Source organism: Athene cunicularia (genome assembly GCF_003259725.1).
Source record: "Athene cunicularia isolate RWA chromosome Z unlocalized genomic scaffold, athCun1 chrZ_part1, whole genome shotgun sequence".
NCBI classification, from domain to species: domain Eukaryota; kingdom Metazoa; phylum Chordata; class Aves; order Strigiformes; family Strigidae; genus Athene; species Athene cunicularia.
In genome coordinates, this window is record NW_020799142.1 from 27,033,956 (window position 1) to 27,051,965 (window position 18,010).

General features: G+C 40.0%; 2 protein-coding genes across 2 annotated transcripts in view; one reads left to right on the top strand and one right to left on the bottom strand.

Moving 5' to 3' along the window:
* NUDT2 (nudix hydrolase 2) overlaps positions 1 to 255 on the bottom strand; it is a 9,033-nt gene extending 8,778 nt beyond the window's left edge. The window contains exon 1 of the mRNA XM_026865599.1: positions 135 to 255. The gene's annotated coding sequence lies outside the window, so the exon portion shown is untranslated. The remainder of the gene's footprint in view (positions 1 to 134) is intronic.
* A 123-nt stretch (positions 256 to 378) lies between these two features.
* Positions 379 to 18,010, top strand: part of KIF24 (kinesin family member 24) — a 32,119-nt gene continuing 14,487 nt past the window's right edge. The window contains exons 1-7 of the mRNA XM_026865596.1: positions 379 to 458; positions 5,877 to 6,504; positions 9,702 to 9,891; positions 11,737 to 11,834; positions 13,925 to 14,140; positions 15,655 to 15,742; positions 17,665 to 17,786. Of these exons, the coding sequence (XP_026721397.1) occupies positions 5,891 to 6,504; positions 9,702 to 9,891; positions 11,737 to 11,834; positions 13,925 to 14,140; positions 15,655 to 15,742; positions 17,665 to 17,786 (1,328 nt within the window). The 5' untranslated portion in view covers positions 379 to 458; positions 5,877 to 5,890. The remainder of the gene's footprint in view (positions 459 to 5,876; positions 6,505 to 9,701; positions 9,892 to 11,736; positions 11,835 to 13,924; positions 14,141 to 15,654; positions 15,743 to 17,664; positions 17,787 to 18,010) is intronic.

Sequence of the window (18,010 nt, forward strand, 5' to 3'; positions counted from 1 at the left end):
GGCCTGGAGCCCCTCCGGGCGTTGCCGCGGCAGCGGGACAGCCCCGAGGCACGCCGAGACACTGGGGGAGCCGGGCAGGGCGGCGCAGAGCCCAGGCCACCCCCGGCGCAGCCGCCCTCGCCCCCCGCCCTCACCTTCGCTTCCGGACAGGGGAGTAGGCGGGGCGTGGCGCACGACTGAACAGAGCCTCAGCCAATCACAGCGCACAAGCACGGGCTGTAGCCCCTCCTCTGGCGTTCCGTCCTCCCTCCGCCGCCCGCCTTCCCCTAGTCTCCGCCTCCTCCGGCCGCGGAGACCTCGGATTGGTTTCTCCGCGCCGAGACACGCCCCGTCCGCGCCTCTCCCTCCTTCGATTCGCTGGCTGCGGTGCGGCGGTGCGCGCGAGCGTTTGAAGCGGGAAAAGCGTTGTTGCTATAGAGACGCGGCCTAGTCGCTGCTGCCGAACGGCGCCGCGGCAGGTGAGTGGGGAGGCGCGGCGGATGGCGGGCGGTGTCTGCCGTGAGGTGAAGGGGACGGCCGTGCTGAGGGAGGGAGCGAGTTGTCCCAGGGGCCGTCACCCTCCCCGGGCGCGCTGGGGCAGCGCCGTGGCTTCCCTCAGCCCTGTCCCGTTCGCGGAGCCCGAGCTGGCTGCGGTGGGGTCTGCTGGGCCGCCCTCTCCTTTGCGCCCCGCCCGACTCTGGACTGTGCGGGGCAGAGAGGAAAAAAACCGAGGTGGATAAGCGCAGGGAAGTGTGGGAGGAGAGCCCACACACAGCGGAACTCAAGGGCGAGCCGGCCGCTGCGGGAGGGGCCTGGCAGGGGGGTGCGAGGCCCCTGTCTCAGCCCTGCATCCCTTCATCCAGGGGGTGAAGCTATACAGTTCCTCAGTCTGGGACTAAATTCAGTGAGAGAAGCTATAAATCCCAATGGGGCTAAATTCAGTAACCATGCCTCCTCTCAGTCACACAGTGTAACTCCAGATGCACCACAGTTTGTTTTGATACAATTATAAAATAAATTTTGAAAGCCATTTGGTAAATCTTACTGGCAGGAGAAGCTCAGGCACAATTTTCAAATAATCAGCATCCCAATATAACTCAGATTATTTTCTTAGCGTGTGGTTGAATATTAGACACTTCCCATTTCCATGCAGCTGTTGTTTTAAGCAGTTGTCGGGGATCAGCTGTAGGACGGAGTCTCTTCTGCTGAGGTCACCAAACTATACTTAGCATGAAGGGCTGATTATAAAAAATAGCGGTCTCTTGCCAATTGAAATTACTCTGTTGGAAAACAAAAACCCCCCAACGTTTAGTTGTTTTCAAGTCTGTTTCAAAGAGCAGACTAGTTTTAATAACCAACTCTGTGTTAGGTATGTCAGTAGGAAAGGAAGTAGGGAGTGTTGCTGCAAGGAGATCTTCATCATGGTCCAACAGTAAAATAGTCATTTAACATTAGAAGTATTCCCTCCTCTCCAATTAGTTTTACTATACCAAAACTGTTTATCTGTTGCTAGTAGTCAGCTTTGTTCCTTCAAAACAGGCTGCTACAACACTTGTTCCGACAAGTAGCAGAACATTAGTACTGTGTTGCGTACGTGCACATGGAGTTGTATAGTGTAATCCTATGAGCTTACACAGGGATCTGCTGCAACCTCAAACACTGTTTCATAGATCCCTACCTACTGCATTAAACTGAAATGATGACCTCGTGTTACAATACAGATTATCTTTTACTATGGAGCTCGTGTTTATAAAAGTACAACCATACCCTAATCCCGTTCTTCACAGGAATACCCTAGTTTCTAAGGAATGGGGTCAGAATGATTAAAGGTAGAGCATTCTGTGTGATGCTCTGGAAGAGCAAATTATCCATTGACTTCTGGAGAGCTAAGTCAGATTTGACTTTGGATTAGAGTTAAAAAAGAGCTTAATATTCAGATGAATAAGAAATAAAGATAGATGACTGATGACATGAGTTAGGTTTTGTTCTGGTCTTCCGCTTCAACACTTCAAAAACCAGCAGACACTTTAGCACGAGCAGAGCCTGCGCTGTTTGGGGTGATGTGGTTACAAGTAATATGTACAATACACTGCTGTAGTTGTGGTCAGGAGAGGAAACATACCTACCTGCTACATGCATTTACAGATTTTATAAGTTCTTAACTTTTGTTTTTATGAAGTAGTTGTAAAGCCAAATTGTTTACCCAATACCAAGGAAAATGAGGTACTATTTAGGTTTTGTACACTGATTAACAATTGCTATGTTTATCAGATACCCTTGAAAATTGTGCGTGATAAAATTATTTGATGATCAGACCAGAGTTCATGATTCAGTATGATTATCTTATTATTATATATTATTATCTTATCTTTAATTTGCAGAATTACATGTGTGGTTTGCATTTGTAGAGTGCCACAAAAGATTTCTTCACTTTGACATAATTTCTCTAGTTTAAATTATGAATATAGTGATACTTGTGTCATGTCTCAGTGGTCATGCTCAGGAGTATCAGTGAAAGTCAGCTAAAATTGTTAGGTAAATATGCGTGAGCTACAGGGGGATAACAGGGCATGTTATCAGGCGAACCAGGCGAACGTTATTCAGGTGAACGATGCACTGAGATCTTTACTATATCAGAGGTCAATGAGGATCAAAGTATAGTGGTCTAAGGCTGCTTCATTCTTAAAATAGTCTATGTAGAGATTTTATGTGATTTATTTTATTCATAGTAACGGACACTGAGTATCTTCGAAGGCCAGCCTTTTATCCACTCTGAAAAGTGCACTGAGAATGAAAAGATCTGTGTAAGAGCTAATTAATAATTAAAAGCATTTTAAAATGAAGGATCAGCTCCTAGATCATAATTCTGTGGTAAGTTGATTTCCCTCAGAATATGTAAAATGTAACCACTTATTTCTACTATTTATGCCTGACTTTTCTTTTTTTCTCCATCTTTATGACCGGTAAAACCCCTCTGTTACTGAAACAAAGGAGGAGTTCTGGGGTGACAAACTCTGATCTTATTCTGTGCTTTCCCTTGTTCAGATATCTCACATGTTCCAGCAGTAAGGTACATCACCACTGTTTCTCCCTCACTGCTAGCACATGTATTAGTAAGTAAAGATGCTCTGAACTTTTTTGACTTCACTGTTTTACTGACCAGCTTCAGCATCTTTTTGTCAGTGGCAAAGCAGGTCCCTTGTGTGAGAAGAAGGTGAAAATTTCAAAGCGAAGCTGAGTCTTTCTACCAGCTAAAATGAGAAGGGCAACCACTGAACAGCGAAGAATTACAAGTGATGTTGTCATAGAGATTGACTGAGAAGTTTTTCTTAGTCCTGAGACTGACCTTATAACTGAGTGCTCATGGAGAATCATACCTCCATACTAACACACTTCTTTCTCAAAATACGTTATATCCAACTATTTTAAGAAGTCTTAGGCTTTTGTCTCAATACTGTTTTCAGTGAGGCCACCCATAGCTTTGCAGGGAACAAGACCTGGGCTTGGATATAAAACTAGCACACTGAAGAATGGTATATTTTTCTGCCTTAGAACACAAATGTTCTCTTAGGTGAACAAACAAAATTAGATCCTGACAATAACTGAGGGAATCACGGCTGTTATTTATTGTGAAAAAGTGTCTTACCTTTTTTTTGCCAGTAGATGGCATTAACAATTTAGGATTCTTGGAAAACCTACCAATACTCATTTCTTTACAAAGCCAAGGTATTTTGAAGAATTTTTATCTGTTTTAGAAATAGTTTCTTTAGACACAAAGGACTCTACAGTGTTCGATGAATTAAAGTATTCTTTTAATGAGAAAAAAAGGCACCCCTTTCTTTTAGAGCATCTCTGATTAAAAGGCTAGAGGGGTTTCAATGACAACTGCAATTTCCTCTGAGTTCTCTCATTTATGAACCAGACCAAATCTTTTAGAAAATTGTCCACTCTTGAGTTTTAAAGTAATCAGAAAATACTGCAACTCATCACAATGCTGATTGCTTAATATTTTTCTATGGTTAATTAATTTGTTACCCCATTATTTTCTGATGTTGTGAAATTGCTGTGCCATGGATGGAGAGACACTCGAGTTATCTCCTGAAATCACTTAAATCCAGTAAGATTTATTTTATCTGGGGAAGCAGAAGCAATTATATTACTTCCTGGGCCAGCTCTCATTAAGAAGCCATTTAGTTGCTTTCTCATGGCACAGAACCTCAGCCAATAAGCTATGCAGAGCTGCTTACATGTCTCACTACTAACCTTGTTGTATATTCTGCAGTACCTATATTACTTGAGTTTCCCATATTTTGAGAATCCTAGTCCCCTGTTGCACCAAACAATGGAAACCTGTCTCTACAGTCATTTCTAGGTATTTAAATATATTTTGTTTAATTTTTAATTAGAACTTTGATCTTAAAGTTCTCGGTTCTCTCCCCTTGTCTGCTGTTCTTGTTTTGGGAAGTGTCTCCATTTTATTTTTTTCTTTTTATCCTCCCTTCTCTCTCCTGTGTTCAACATTATAATTCAAACAGAGGTTAACACCAGATTAGTTCTTGCACTGGTCTTTGGCCACTGTATTTAACAAGCATATATAAAGATCTAGGTGTAATCTAGGGTAAAGAGTGAGAACAGACAAAAGAAATCTGAATTGTTTGAATCTTTAACAGATTCTCAGTACTTTGAGCTGTCTACAGTTTAGATCTAGCTTCTAAGTCATTTTAGATGTCCTCTACTGTCCCTTTTGGCCTCTTATGTAATATACAATCAGCATTTTAATATAATCTTTATTACAGTTTTGTTGTTATTATTTCCACATAATATGTTAACTGATGATACGGAATCATATTTGGGTGTGATATTTGGTGACCTTATTTTCTTATACAGTGCTATTGTAGAGATGTGTGAAAATCCTGTCAAAGAATTTACCCTGAATTACAGAGGGAAAAACTTAGTCTTAAATAACTTGGATTTGTTGAATGTTATTGTAGCCTCCAGCCATGAATAAGAGCTGTATTTGCTAAGGTCCTAGACTGAACAAAGATATAAGAAGGCAGTGGGCAACAGATACTTGAAGTGCTATCATTTTTCCATTTTATGGAACAAGTAAAAATATCTGCAGATATTAATCCATCTGGATACAGACAGCTGCACAATGCATTGCTAGGGAGACATGAGTGAAAGAGTTGAGGGTTTTTTGGCATACCTTTCAGTGATGCATATTTCTTTTTTGGTTTCCCAAGAATGCAAGTATGGTGTTCCAGTGGCATATAAAGATTCAGAGAAATTCTGTATTTCATATTTCGCAGAATGTTTTGGTTATTCTGTCAGAAACACTTAGAAATGTGCACAAGATTCACGACATACAAGAGACAGATACGTGACAAAACTAGAACTTTGCTGTAGTACATGTATAAGCTGAATGGTCTTTATTCAGCTTGAGGTGAGGACAAATGCAATTTCTTCTTCTTTGGTTAGTTAACCAGGGATAGCTGAACCACACTAGACCACATGCTCTGATATTAAATTGAGTGTCTAAAATTAGGCATTTTACATTCTGTAGCTTGAGGACAGGGTTTCAGTAGCTGTGGCATTCATCAAGTAGACATCAGGCATGTAGGAACTCCGCAGCAGTAAGTAACACTGCCTTGGGCATTTCTTACACATTATTGTGTATTGTCTATAATTCTAAAATATTTGTTTCATGTTTAGTTAATTGTTGCTATTGTTATATTCTGTAGTGTTTAGCAGTCTAGTGTCTTGTAAACTTGGAGTTAAACAATCTTCTAGCCTAACTGCAGGTAATGGCATCAAGAATTGTAGTTTCTTCATTAGTAACTTTGTCAAATGTTATGTTTCATATGGCTCTAATATTTATTTTGTTTGCTTTCTTGTAGACTTTAGCTTGAAGATGGCATCATGCCTTTATGAATGCCTTTGTGAGGCAGAACTTGAAAAATACTATCCCCATTTTGCTGCCTTCGGTCTTCAGAAGATTGATGAGCTTGCAAAAGTTTCCATGAAAGATTATACCAAACTGGGGGTCCATGACATGAATGACCGCAAACGACTCTTTCAGCTCATTAGAATAATCAAAATTATGCAAGAGGAAGACATTGCAGACTTAAACAAGCAAGATTTTCAAACAAGTGGCCTTTTCATTCAGCCTCAGGTGACTAGATCAGGTCCCTGTAGACAGCTGCGTTTTGAGTCCTTCTTCGAAGAAAAGGATGGAACGGTTAAAGACTCTGAATCTGAATCATATGGTTCATCTGATCCCAGTACCAATGAAGAGAAGAACAGTGTAGGGGAAATGTTGGGACACATTCAACCACATGATTCAGAGCTGATCAGATCAACTAGAAGAGACCTAAATACTTCTGGAGTATGCACAAAAAAGGGCCTGAGCTGTCCAACAGTTTCTGATGATATTGCTCCTTTCCTGGGGGATTCTGAAGCTCCTATCATACAAAGAATAACTCATATTTCAGGGTATAATTATGGACTACCTCATTCCTGCATCAGGTAATAATCAGTCACCTTTAGTTTGCTATATCTCACGTTAATTCTTTCTTCGTTGTGGAGGAGAATCTGTGTTCATCACCTCCAAATAAGCACTCCTACCAGTACAGAGCAATGCAAAATCTTAAAGAGAAGAGGGATATTAATAAGCACTTAAAACTCTCCAAGTCTGGTAGAAGGAATCAGCTGAATTTCACCAGCTGCTACTCACCAAGGTTGCCTAAGAATAGTCTTTATTGTCTTTCTGAATATAAGGCTTTGGCGTTTTCATGTTTTGGCTCATTTTCCTTCCCTGGTAAAAAAGTTATACACAGTGATGGCTTAATTTTTTATAAAAAAAATTCTTAGCTGGAGCTTTAAAAAGAAACTGAATATGACTGGGATGGGATATAGACGTGATGGTGATAGGGATGCCTTTCAACTGCTCCCCAAGCACATGACCTGTAACTTTCATACTTTTCTCAGTGTTTAGTAAAAGAGGAGCTATGGTTATCTTGAACCACTGGTAAGTCTACCCTGGCAACATGTTTAAAGTACAAAATATTTTTTCCTGATTCAGCAGCAGAGTACGTGCCCCTCTGCAGTCATACTACCAGTATCAAGCTCATTTCAATGCAGTCATGGCAGCTCTGTTTTTAAATGCAGCGAAGAGAGGTAGCTGTATGAGGTTGGGGCTTGATCTGGGAAGGCTGTGAGGAAAGATTTGTTATATAGGAGGATCCATGGAGTCAGGGTGTCAGTTACAACTCTCATTGAGCATTCATATAACCTGGAGGGATAGATGCTGTTGCCACAGTGGGAAAATACTAAGGTGACATAGCAGTTAGAGCACTTAAACTGTGAAATGCAAGACAGAGATTTATAACTCCCCTTTGCTGGAAAAAAAATCCTACCCACCTTCCAGAGAAGTGCACTAACACCCTACATATATTGACATCTTAGCACATTCTCTGTCTTCTCTAGAAGTTAGCCAAGGGACAACTAAAAGGGCAGGATTCATAGTGCTGGCAAGTAAAAAACAGTGAAATATAACCTAATGGCTCAGCTAGAGGGGTTCAGGATTTTTAATCCTGTGACAGAGCCATGTTCTCCATTGTCCTCACTTTCTTTTCTTGTTCATTTCTAAGCACATTCTTCTGTGCCTAGCATTATGGTTCATCTTCTGGGCTTTCGGCATCCTCCTCCTGACATGCTTGAGTTTCTCTTTCTCCTGTTTTGACCACAGAGTATGTGTTACACATTCCAGGCTTGGGCCCGTCTGCTGACACTTGGGTTTGTGACTCCTCTTTTGCAAGTGCCTAACTCCTTTGCTGAATCCATCCATTCCCATGTCACCTTGTGATCTGACCACTGTGAAGGCTAATCTAGTCTTGTCTATGAGAAACATGGGAAAACACTGGCATGATTTCAAATGGCAGAAAGACAAAGAGGTCTTTTACTATGTTTAAATATATTTTTCACTTGCCCACAGCAAATGGCTTGATTTTGGCAGTAGCCAACAGGGCATAGTGATTCTTCTGACCTATTGTCTAATCAGATTTCTAATGATTTGTGTCAAGATTTTTGTTTTTTTCTAATAATAAAAAAAATATATTTTGTTATAAAATACAATTTCTATTTAAGAAAGGTTAACAGAAGATCTAAACTTCAGGTTCACCATATAGAATTAAAATGCATTCTCTTCCCATACAAAACGTATTCAGCTAAATGTGCCTCTGTACTAGGAAGAATTTACGTCTTTTTGCTCATAAACTGAGCCCCCAAGTCTTCAGTTTTTACTTTCTCCAAATCTTGCAATCAGTCCTTCCTCCTTCGACCTCTTAGAGCACGAGAGGGTCTTTATGTAGGTCAGGAAATCCAGCCTCTGACATGAGAATTGAACTTCAGAGCCTCTGATCATTTGTTGGACAACATTTGGTGCCTAGTGATATCCATAAGCTCACACTAGCTTACGAAGCATCTTATTTCAAGTATTGTTGCCTTTCTTTTCAGCGGAAAGAATTTTCCATCTAAATGCAGGGCCTGATCCTGGTCTGCATGGGAAGGCTATGCTAAAATTAAAGCAACTCCAGTTACAAGTAAAGATTACTTGTGTGTATTCTTTGAAGACTGCATCTTGAGATTTTTATCTGCATACCATATGCTTCTGGGGAATCATGCAGCACAACAGCAATGATGCTACAAGCTTGTAGTTGTAATGAGATATTGAGTAACTTGTGGATTTGTTTTAATTATTAGACAACTAGTATATGTTAGTTTTCAGTTGCTACATTAAGAGATTGTGGAAGGGCATTTGGACAGCATGGCAGAAACACTACTTTTGGGCAAGTTGGAGCTTCATTAAAATTTTTTTTTCTCAAAAATTGACATTCAAATCCAGGCTGAAAATCATTATGTATTTGGCTGAAGACAGCTTGAAAATGGGAAAGGTGGAATTAATACATTTTGATTGAATTCAAGCATATTCTCTATGCTGCATCACAAAATGATTTACACATTGGGTTAATCAATGAAACATAAAATGACCTGATGTTTCTCAGGTGTCTGGAAGGGAACTAGAGTAGACTTGCCAAAACAACAGCACAATTTTGCCTGTGGTCTGAAACGACATAATTTTTTCTGAGAAAAGACAAAAGAGGAGACAGTGACGAGATCAGTATTTCAAATTTTCTTTGAGCTGACTAGAAACATGGTGGTACTGTCTTGTTTCCTGGTTTGAATCATTTATTTGTAACCTCTTTGACAGTCTATAATAGGAAGAATTAAAGTCAGTATAAGAGGAAAACCTACTAAATATTATACCCTCTCATTTTCAAGATCTGTCCATACTTTCATCTGTACATTATTGACTAATCGTGACTGCAAATCATTTCAGTAAGATTATATTTCATTAACTTGCATACTATGCCAGCTTCAATCATATGTTTGTGGGCAACCGAAAATATGCCAGTCCAGCAACAAGTTCAGGAATGTAGCTGTATTAACACAACTATTCTTTTAACAGAAGTGTGTAAAAGGCATCGGTCTATTTAGGAAAAAACAGCAGAAACTTCACTGTGTAATGATTAGACATGTTTTGGGTTTTTATTGCTAAACCATTACAGACAGAAACATTTATCTGATAAAGCTAACAAATTTATGCATATTCTAGATTCTGTAGTAACCTGATTTAAAAATGTAAATGTACACTATTGTTGTAGATCCAGTACTTCTGAGAAAGAGACTCCATGGACAGAGAGTGAAAAAATCAGAGTGTGTGTCCGAAAACGTCCTCTAGGCCTGAGAGAGGAGCGACGTGGAGAGGTTAATATCATTACAGTGAAAGATAAAGAAACCCTGCTTCTTCATGAAAAGAAGGAGGCAGTTGATCTCACACAATATATTTTGCAGGTAACATGCGTCACTTGAAAGTTGTGTTTATGGGCCAGTCACATTGTATGGGTGGGATAAAGCAAATTGTGCTTGGAGTTTCCATGAGGGGAAACAGAAAAGGGCTGCCTCCATTCACTCCAAGAGACTGAAATAGGTGGTGGGCTTTTTGTGAGCTCAGCATAACTGTATTTGAATTGCTTCTGACTTACGCCAGCCTGCGGTAGAAAACATGAGCCCAGAATTTTAAGCCTCAAAAGCATGTCTCTTGCAGCTTTCTTAGCACATGGCAAAATAAAACCCTTTGCTACGTGCTGTTGCTGCAGGAGAATTGCCTCCTGCAGAGTCTCCTGATAGCTTTCCAGGGTACTTCAGTGAGGAGTTCCCTTTTTAATATTTCAGCGCTGTAGGTCTGTTTCAATGAATCACATACACTGTCATCCCCCTCCCTTCCTTTGTTCTCAAATGCTTTTGAAAATTAAGTTCCCTTTTGGTCTTTGTTTCTTAATCCCAAATATCTTGTGCAGTCATAGTTCACATTCTCACTTTTGACTGACAGCACCAGCAACAGAACTGATTTCTAGAGAGCAGCAAGCCATTCTCACTGTACTGGGTGTTATTTTTACAGTCTGGGTCCTAGGAACAACTGTTTGGAGTATCCAGTAAAATTCAGTTTGCGGCTCTCTTGGGCCTGGTTCATGTACCACCTTTTACGGTGCGACATATGCAGCAACTCCACCCCGCTCCGTCCATCTGACTACCTATATTTGGCATTCGTGAAGTGCTTATAACCTTAGTGTCTCAGTGCTGAAATAACTGTGAATTGATTTTGTTATGTTGGTACAGACAAATGAAATCTATCAGTCAGTACAGTCCAAACACAAGTATGCCATGGTACAGGCTGTGTCTCTTCTATAGGACTCAGGAGAACTCTGCTTCCAAGTCTGGTTACTCACCTGCCTCCATCTCTGGCTCCTGTAGAAAGCACAGCAAGGAGTACAAAGCAAATGGGAGGTGGTGGGACATATTCCAGCTCCACAGCCAAGGGACCCAAACTACAGGCCCATCACAGAGCACATGTGCCCTCTGAGCTGAGCGTAGCTGCTGAGACTCCCTAGTTTAACCAGCTGTGGGCTAGTGTGGTTGCTTTGTGCATTGCTGAAATGATTCTGAGTCTTAGAAATCTACCACCTTAATTTGCATTGCACTGAATTTATTAGAATATTAAACACCAGTCCATGGAGGCTCCTTTGAAAATGGGATGTTTATGACTGTCCCTGCAAACACTATTCTTAACCTACTCTGTTGCAGTGTTTTCAGAGACCCTGCTGCTTTGGGTTAGATCTGGGGTGTGGGAAGTTTTGGGTTTTCTTGCCCCCTTCTGAGATAATACAATCCAGCTTTGCTTAGGAATAGCTTCTGTCTTTGGTGCAAAAAGTTTTAAGTCTGCAGAAGTGACAGTTAATCACAACTGAAGACTAATTTTGAGGGAGTCAAGAATTGACTCTGAGTTCTTTTTACTGTTACAGTCTTACTGTACATCTGCAGGCTGATTCATTTCAAGAATAGGTTTCCTTTAATTAGCTCCTTTTTTTTTTTTTTTTTCCTTGTCAGAAGGCTGTGGTATGTTCTGCTTCAGAACGATGGGAAATTAAGGCATCTTTTCTTCCCTTTGTGGTTTTTTTTCCCTACTCTTAGTCTCGGTTAGTCATAAGATGTGTTCCTGCATATGTCATGCTGCATGGTAAATGTGCTAGATCATTTTGTACCTGATCCAAAGCCATATGAAGTCACTGGCAAGTTTGAATGGGGGTGAAGGGGAAGTGAAACATTCATTTTCATGTAAAGATCATATTTCTTTTTCAGCATGTTTTTTATTTTGATGAAGTCTTTGGGGAGTCATGTACCAATCAGGATGTGTATATGAAGACAGCTCATCCTCTCATTCAGCATATTTTTAACGGGTAGGGCATCATTGATTGCATCTGTTATTTTTTTGCCTTATTATTTTCCAATTTCATATACTTTTATTTTCCTTTACACTTTTTGTCTTTTGAAAAATACATTCATTTCATCTTTTCCACATACCTTCCCCTTTTTAGAATGTCTTTGATTGCAATTTTGATAAAACAAATCAGGGAAAACTTTCTTCACATTTGGTGAGAAATCTAAATCACAGAGGAAATTAAAACTGCACCTCAGATGCAACAAAGAGACGTCATGGCCAGTCTAGAACAAAAAAATGTGTGCCAGATTTCTGAAGTCTAATTTCCACTTTAACAAAGGCTTCTGTGTGATATATCACACTCATCTGTAGAGGAATAATATTTCCTCTTTCATGAGACTTCTGTGAGATATTTTTGCATGCATTTGTACAGTTCACAGGGCAAGAGAAATTATTAATAACCTTGTGATTTATTTTTATTTTACTGATTTATATTTGCTTAGGGGTTTAATCATAATTACATACTTTCTGATTAATGGGAAATTGATGGTGGCTTTACATGAGTGATCTTATTTGCACACAAAATATCAAGCTTGAATATAATTACATTTTTGAGTCTTTGAAGGAAGGGATTACATATCCATGCTGAAAATTAACAAAATGGAGCATTCTGTTACTGAAAATCTCCAAGTATCATCATCAGAGTATCATGCTCTTGAGAGAAGGAAAATGAAAAAGGAGAATGAGGTTTGTAACTTGCTGTGTAATAATCACTAAAGGCACAGTTCACATTACAGCTAAACCAGTAATGCCACCAGAAGAGAGGCCACTGTTTTGTCTCAGCTTTTCCTAACTTTTCTGTCCCTCCTGCTGCATCCCCTTCACTGACATCTGTCTAATCTGACACCATAGTGAGCTAATTCTGCAATACAACCTGGCAAGAAATTGTTCACTGTGCTTACTGCAGCTCTACATTTTTACCCATTTCTCTGCCAGGGTACTGAGACAGCTAAAAAATCTTTTTTTAAGGTGGGGGAGGAATAAATAATTTGTTCAGTAGTATTTCTTTTTTTAGCTGATTCATTTCCCTGAATCTGTTCACATCATACTTGTGGCTTCAGTGCTTGTATAACAGCAAGCATGGGGAAGGAGAAGTAGGCACCCAATAATCTCAATTTAGATGGGCTTGAAGGGCAGTGGGGCCATATTATGAGACCTCTTTGACATTTTACATGCATTGCCATTATAATCTTAAAATTATATGGTGACAAAGCTGGAATAATCTGGAATAAGCCAAGACTCAGGTTTCACTAGCTGCAGTGTGTGAGCCAAACAACTTTCTGCCACTGAAATGGGATGATCCTCTTCCTTACACACAGTAGACACATTCCTTTAGGTTACATGAAGCCAGTTTGGGAATACTTTGTGATCCTGTGTGAGGTACTTCAATTCACTGAAACAACAGAAAATTGGCTTGTGAAAAATTGGAAAGTGTTCTATTTGTTCAGTGCAGGAAAGTCAAACATCAGGGCTGACATGGGCAGGGGTGGGTCAGTGGGTAGGTCACACAGCTGGGAGCAGAGGAAAGGAAGAGCAAGACCTTCCCTTAGGCAACAACAACTCTTCAGGTTGATTTAGCTGCATTCAGGACTGCAGCCAGAGACAAAGTAACCTTGCTCAGAAAATTATAGTGCAGGAGCATTAATTTTCATCCAGTACAACATGGTAATACAGAACCTGACTTGTGACTGTTTTGCATCTCGTGTCACAGTCATTTTCTCTGTGATTCATAATCAGTAGGATTCCCATTCATAATCCTATGATACTTAAGGATCTAAACAGCTGGAAGAACAATAATGAATTGTTAGTTTCCTCAAATGCATTTTTAGCGTTGGGAAGAAGGAAGGAGAGCCAGCAGTCTGTGACATGCCAGACCTCCATAGGGCATGCTTGGGAATCACTGTTAAATGTTTTACAGTTTCCCAGATAGGATAGCAAACCAAGCCTTACTGCCAAGAGGCCACTATAGATAGATATTGACACTGCAAAATCTTTTTTAATAGATGTGAATAAATAGGTTATGACACTAAAAATATGTTATCTTCACAGAGGCAATGCAACCTGCTTTGCATATGGGCAGACTGGTGCTGGCAAGACCTACACTATGATAGGTACTCACCGGAACCCAGGACTCTACGCCTTGGCTGCCAAGGACATCTTTAGACACCTGGAAGCATCACAGTCAAGAAAAGATCTCATCGTTTTGATCAGTTTTTATGAGATCTACTGTGGACAGCTTTATGACCTGCTAAATGGAAGGAAGAGGTATTTAAATAAAAATATGTTTTACTATAAACCTATGGTTATGAATCAGTTACTGCTTATAAATCAGTTATGCAACTACTTTTAACATTACTGGTTTTAGTAAATGTTACATATTTAATTAGGGTTGTTGCTAGGAGCTACTTAAGAGAGGAAGGCAGAACATGACACTAAATACTATGGCATTGATAGGGGCTCCTGGTTTTTACTATTTGAGAGGGTGGGGAAATAAGTAAGAATAAGGACCTATAGTTGAGATATGAGCTCATGCTGTTTTGCTTACGCTATAATATAATAGCTGAACATCCAAAGGTAGAGGAAAAACCTTCTTGTGGTCAGAAGTTCCTACCCCAACCACTGTGGAGTCCCTGTCTTTCCCTGCTCAAACATAATCTCTGTCCCTCCTGCTGTGCCAGCGGAGCTTTGGCTCTTGCCACTCTAGTCTCTGAAGATCCTGCTGATCTCCCACTTGTGCTTGACACTGCAGTCTGCTCACCTTCTTCCTGAGTGCCTTTTCCTGGCAGCCCCATGACCCAACAGGAGCAAGCCTCTGCAAGTGATGATGCCATCCCTTCAGTAGTAGCACCTCAGCCCCAGAGTCATTTGGATGGATGTATATTCCTATAGGAGCTCCATCCAGAATGGAAACTGGGACAACTCAGTACATACTTGGTATGAAAAAATCACCATGGTTTGAAATCTCTAAATAAAATAACAGTGAGTGAAGATCTCAGCAGTGAAATCTTTGAGTGATCTTGAAGGAACATTACCTGTCAGCTGGAGTCCTGTAGCAGCCTTGAGAGCACTATCCTTAGAACACACTGGAGGGCTCGAAAGGATTTCTGTGTGGGGACTTGAGCATCTGTTCAAAAAGGAGGCACCTGTTTCTGTGCTTGTGTGTTCCCTTTTTCCAAAACGTTCTTTAAGGAACAGGTAGTGTAATCTGTTATGTAAGGAGTCAATTTACTAAGGAAGAAAGAGTGTCCTTAGTTTCTTTGCATGTCCATTAGCTATCTTACATGTCACTGAAGAGGAAGATTAAACTTGTCCCATGTGCATTGTATTTTTCCTGTATTCTATAACACTTCCGTGGGATTCATAGCAGAGGTGCTCTGAAATCTGACTGTGGCTGTGGGAATTGCTTTAAAATCCTGTGCAAAACTCTTGAGAACTTGAACAGAGCATAACTTACAGTCTGAACTTCCTAGAGAAGCCTGAGATGCCATTTAAAGAGGGACATTAACTCTAAAATGTAGGCATAATAATTTACTTCCCTATATATTATATTCCTGAATTAGCAGAAATGCATTGCTAATGTCTCTTTAATAGTGAAATGTCAGTGGTACATGTTATAAATTAAATACCTCTTCAGCTCTGAAAGTAAATGAATGGCAGTGGTGCCTCTCCACAGTCAGTAGCCTTGACTGCTTCTTCACAGTGTCATAGCACTGACATGTGTTTATATTGCTGCAATTTGAGATTTCAGAAATCTCCTTTCTTCATTGTTTCATTTTCAGACTTTTTGCAAGAGAAGACAGCAAGCATGTCGTTCAGATAGTAGGGCTGCGGGAGGTTCAGGTGGACTCTGTAGATCTACTGTTGGAGGTAACCTCTGTGTTTACATTTTTTTTGTCTTCTAGAGCCTGATTTGCTGATTTGTGAGATACATCATTTATAGAGATTGTTGCTTGTTGTGTAGTACATGTGTATGTTCCTTGGTCAAGGTTCTGAAATTCACAGCCCCAGCAGAGCACTGAGGAGCACTAGTCATCGTGCCTTTATTCTGTAAGCTTCCTGGGTCACTGTGACTTGTTTTAGCAATGTGTAAGCTGTTGATTTACAGCTGTCGCTTCGGCTGCCACTCCTTATGGTAGGATCTTTGCCAAGAGATAGACTGCCATCACTATTCCAGAAATTAAATAATGTCTTAGTAAGGGACCCTAAAAACTGGATAAATATTTTCTCTTAAATTTTCTGGTATGTGGATGTGGGACAATGATAGAAATTTGAAATTTGAAAATTAATAGAATTAGAAATAAGAAAATACTTAAGACTGAGGTATTGATCTGAATTAGGATTAAGACACTGCTTAGGTAATGATGGTCATAACAGCCAAACAAAACTAGGATCTTTAAACAGTAGCTGACAATCAGCATAAGCAAAGATTTAGTTTTCCTTCCCTGCCTGGCTGAGCCCTAAAAGGGCACTGGTAAATTTTCTGCATTGTCCTGCAGCAAGCAAGCTGATTAAATCTGCTTTCAATTTAGCATGACTTTGCGTAGTTTAATTCCTTTCTCAATAAGGAAGTGTAAATTACAAGTGCCTGATAGTGTAATTGAATCATTGAAATTGGTATGGTGTTGCCCACTTGTATTCCATTTAATTTTGTTCTTCATCTTACCATTAACTCGAAGCTTCAAGACATGCTGGTCATGCTTCTGCAAATTAGAGTGTAAATTTGCTGTATGGTTGGTTGACACATTCCTTTGTATTATCACATTCCACACATAGAAGGGCATGAAATTCTTATTTATTCTTACAGGTATCTCAGCAAAAAAATAATTTGATATTGTCCACAGGCCCTTTTGAACGCAGAAATGTCACTGGTTTGACTCAGAGCTTCTGAATAGTCTGCAACAGATAATGTGGGAAGAGTCTTGAATACATTCCTCGTTATTCACTGATGTTGGCTTTGGTTCTGAAATTATCTGCGTTTAGCACTAATACAATGCTTGGGAGCTGCAGCAGTTGTTTAGGTTGCTGGTTGAGAACTGGCCACTGAAAAGCATAAATAATGCACATCTGAGAACATAATGATTTTGCTAGATACTTTTTAATTTGTTCTTACAACAAAAAAAAAAATTAATGACTGTTTTATGAATTCCCTGCTGCAGTTGCTGCTAGACTTTGTGATAGTCCTTAACAGTTTTCAAAAGAGAATTATCCAGATTTGTATCTTGAAGGAGCCTTTGTCCTTCTGCCTTGCCTCTCTTCCTTGTTTTCTTATTTTGTTGTTGTATTGAGTATAATTGATCTTTAAACGTTGTTCCTTACTCCACATAGTTTCTCTTAGTTATGGAAATGGAGAAAGGTTTTGGCACTTGGTGTATAACTTCCTGGATAACAGTACCCACCTGTTACATGAAAAAGTAAAATTTTAAAGGAACACAACAAATAATCAATCTCAGGAGTCTCTTAGGTCATGTCTGCAGTCTTACTTTCTTTCTTTGCCATACTTCTTTTTTTTAAATTTTATACTTTGGATATTTTGCATAACTGAGTGAATGTGCAATGCAACAATTTACCTCTCTGAGCTCTGTAGTGTCAGGATAAGGAATTCCATATACAACGTTCTGAAAGAAACATGGGAAGGGATTCAGTCTAATTTAATGTCTGCCTTGCACCAAATTTTAAGTCTGTAATGAACCATTCCTCTTAATGTTTCCTCATCTTAGGACAAGATCTTTTTCTGAGAGACTGTGTTTTTATCTATAATTTGCTTGGATTTTGTCCCTTTTATTTTGCAGGTGATTCTGAAGGGGGGAAAAGAACGTAGCACAGGAGCTACTGGAGTCAACTCAGATTCCTCTCGATCTCATGCTATCATCCAAATCCAAATTAAAGACACAGCCAACAGGACATTTGGAAGGTAAGACTAGAAGTGGGAGCGCTCAGGACTGATGAGGAACTTAAGCCCAGGGACATCTGAGAGGCAAAGAGGAGGTGTTGAGTTAGTGGTCAGCTGTGGGTTAAATCAGAAGATAGGATTCAAAGGAACTTTGAGAAGTTTCACGGTCCTTTCTCTGTTCCCAGGGAGAGTGCTTAAGCCACGTATGTGAGAGCTTTGTCAAACTTGTTTGTAAAAAATTTCCA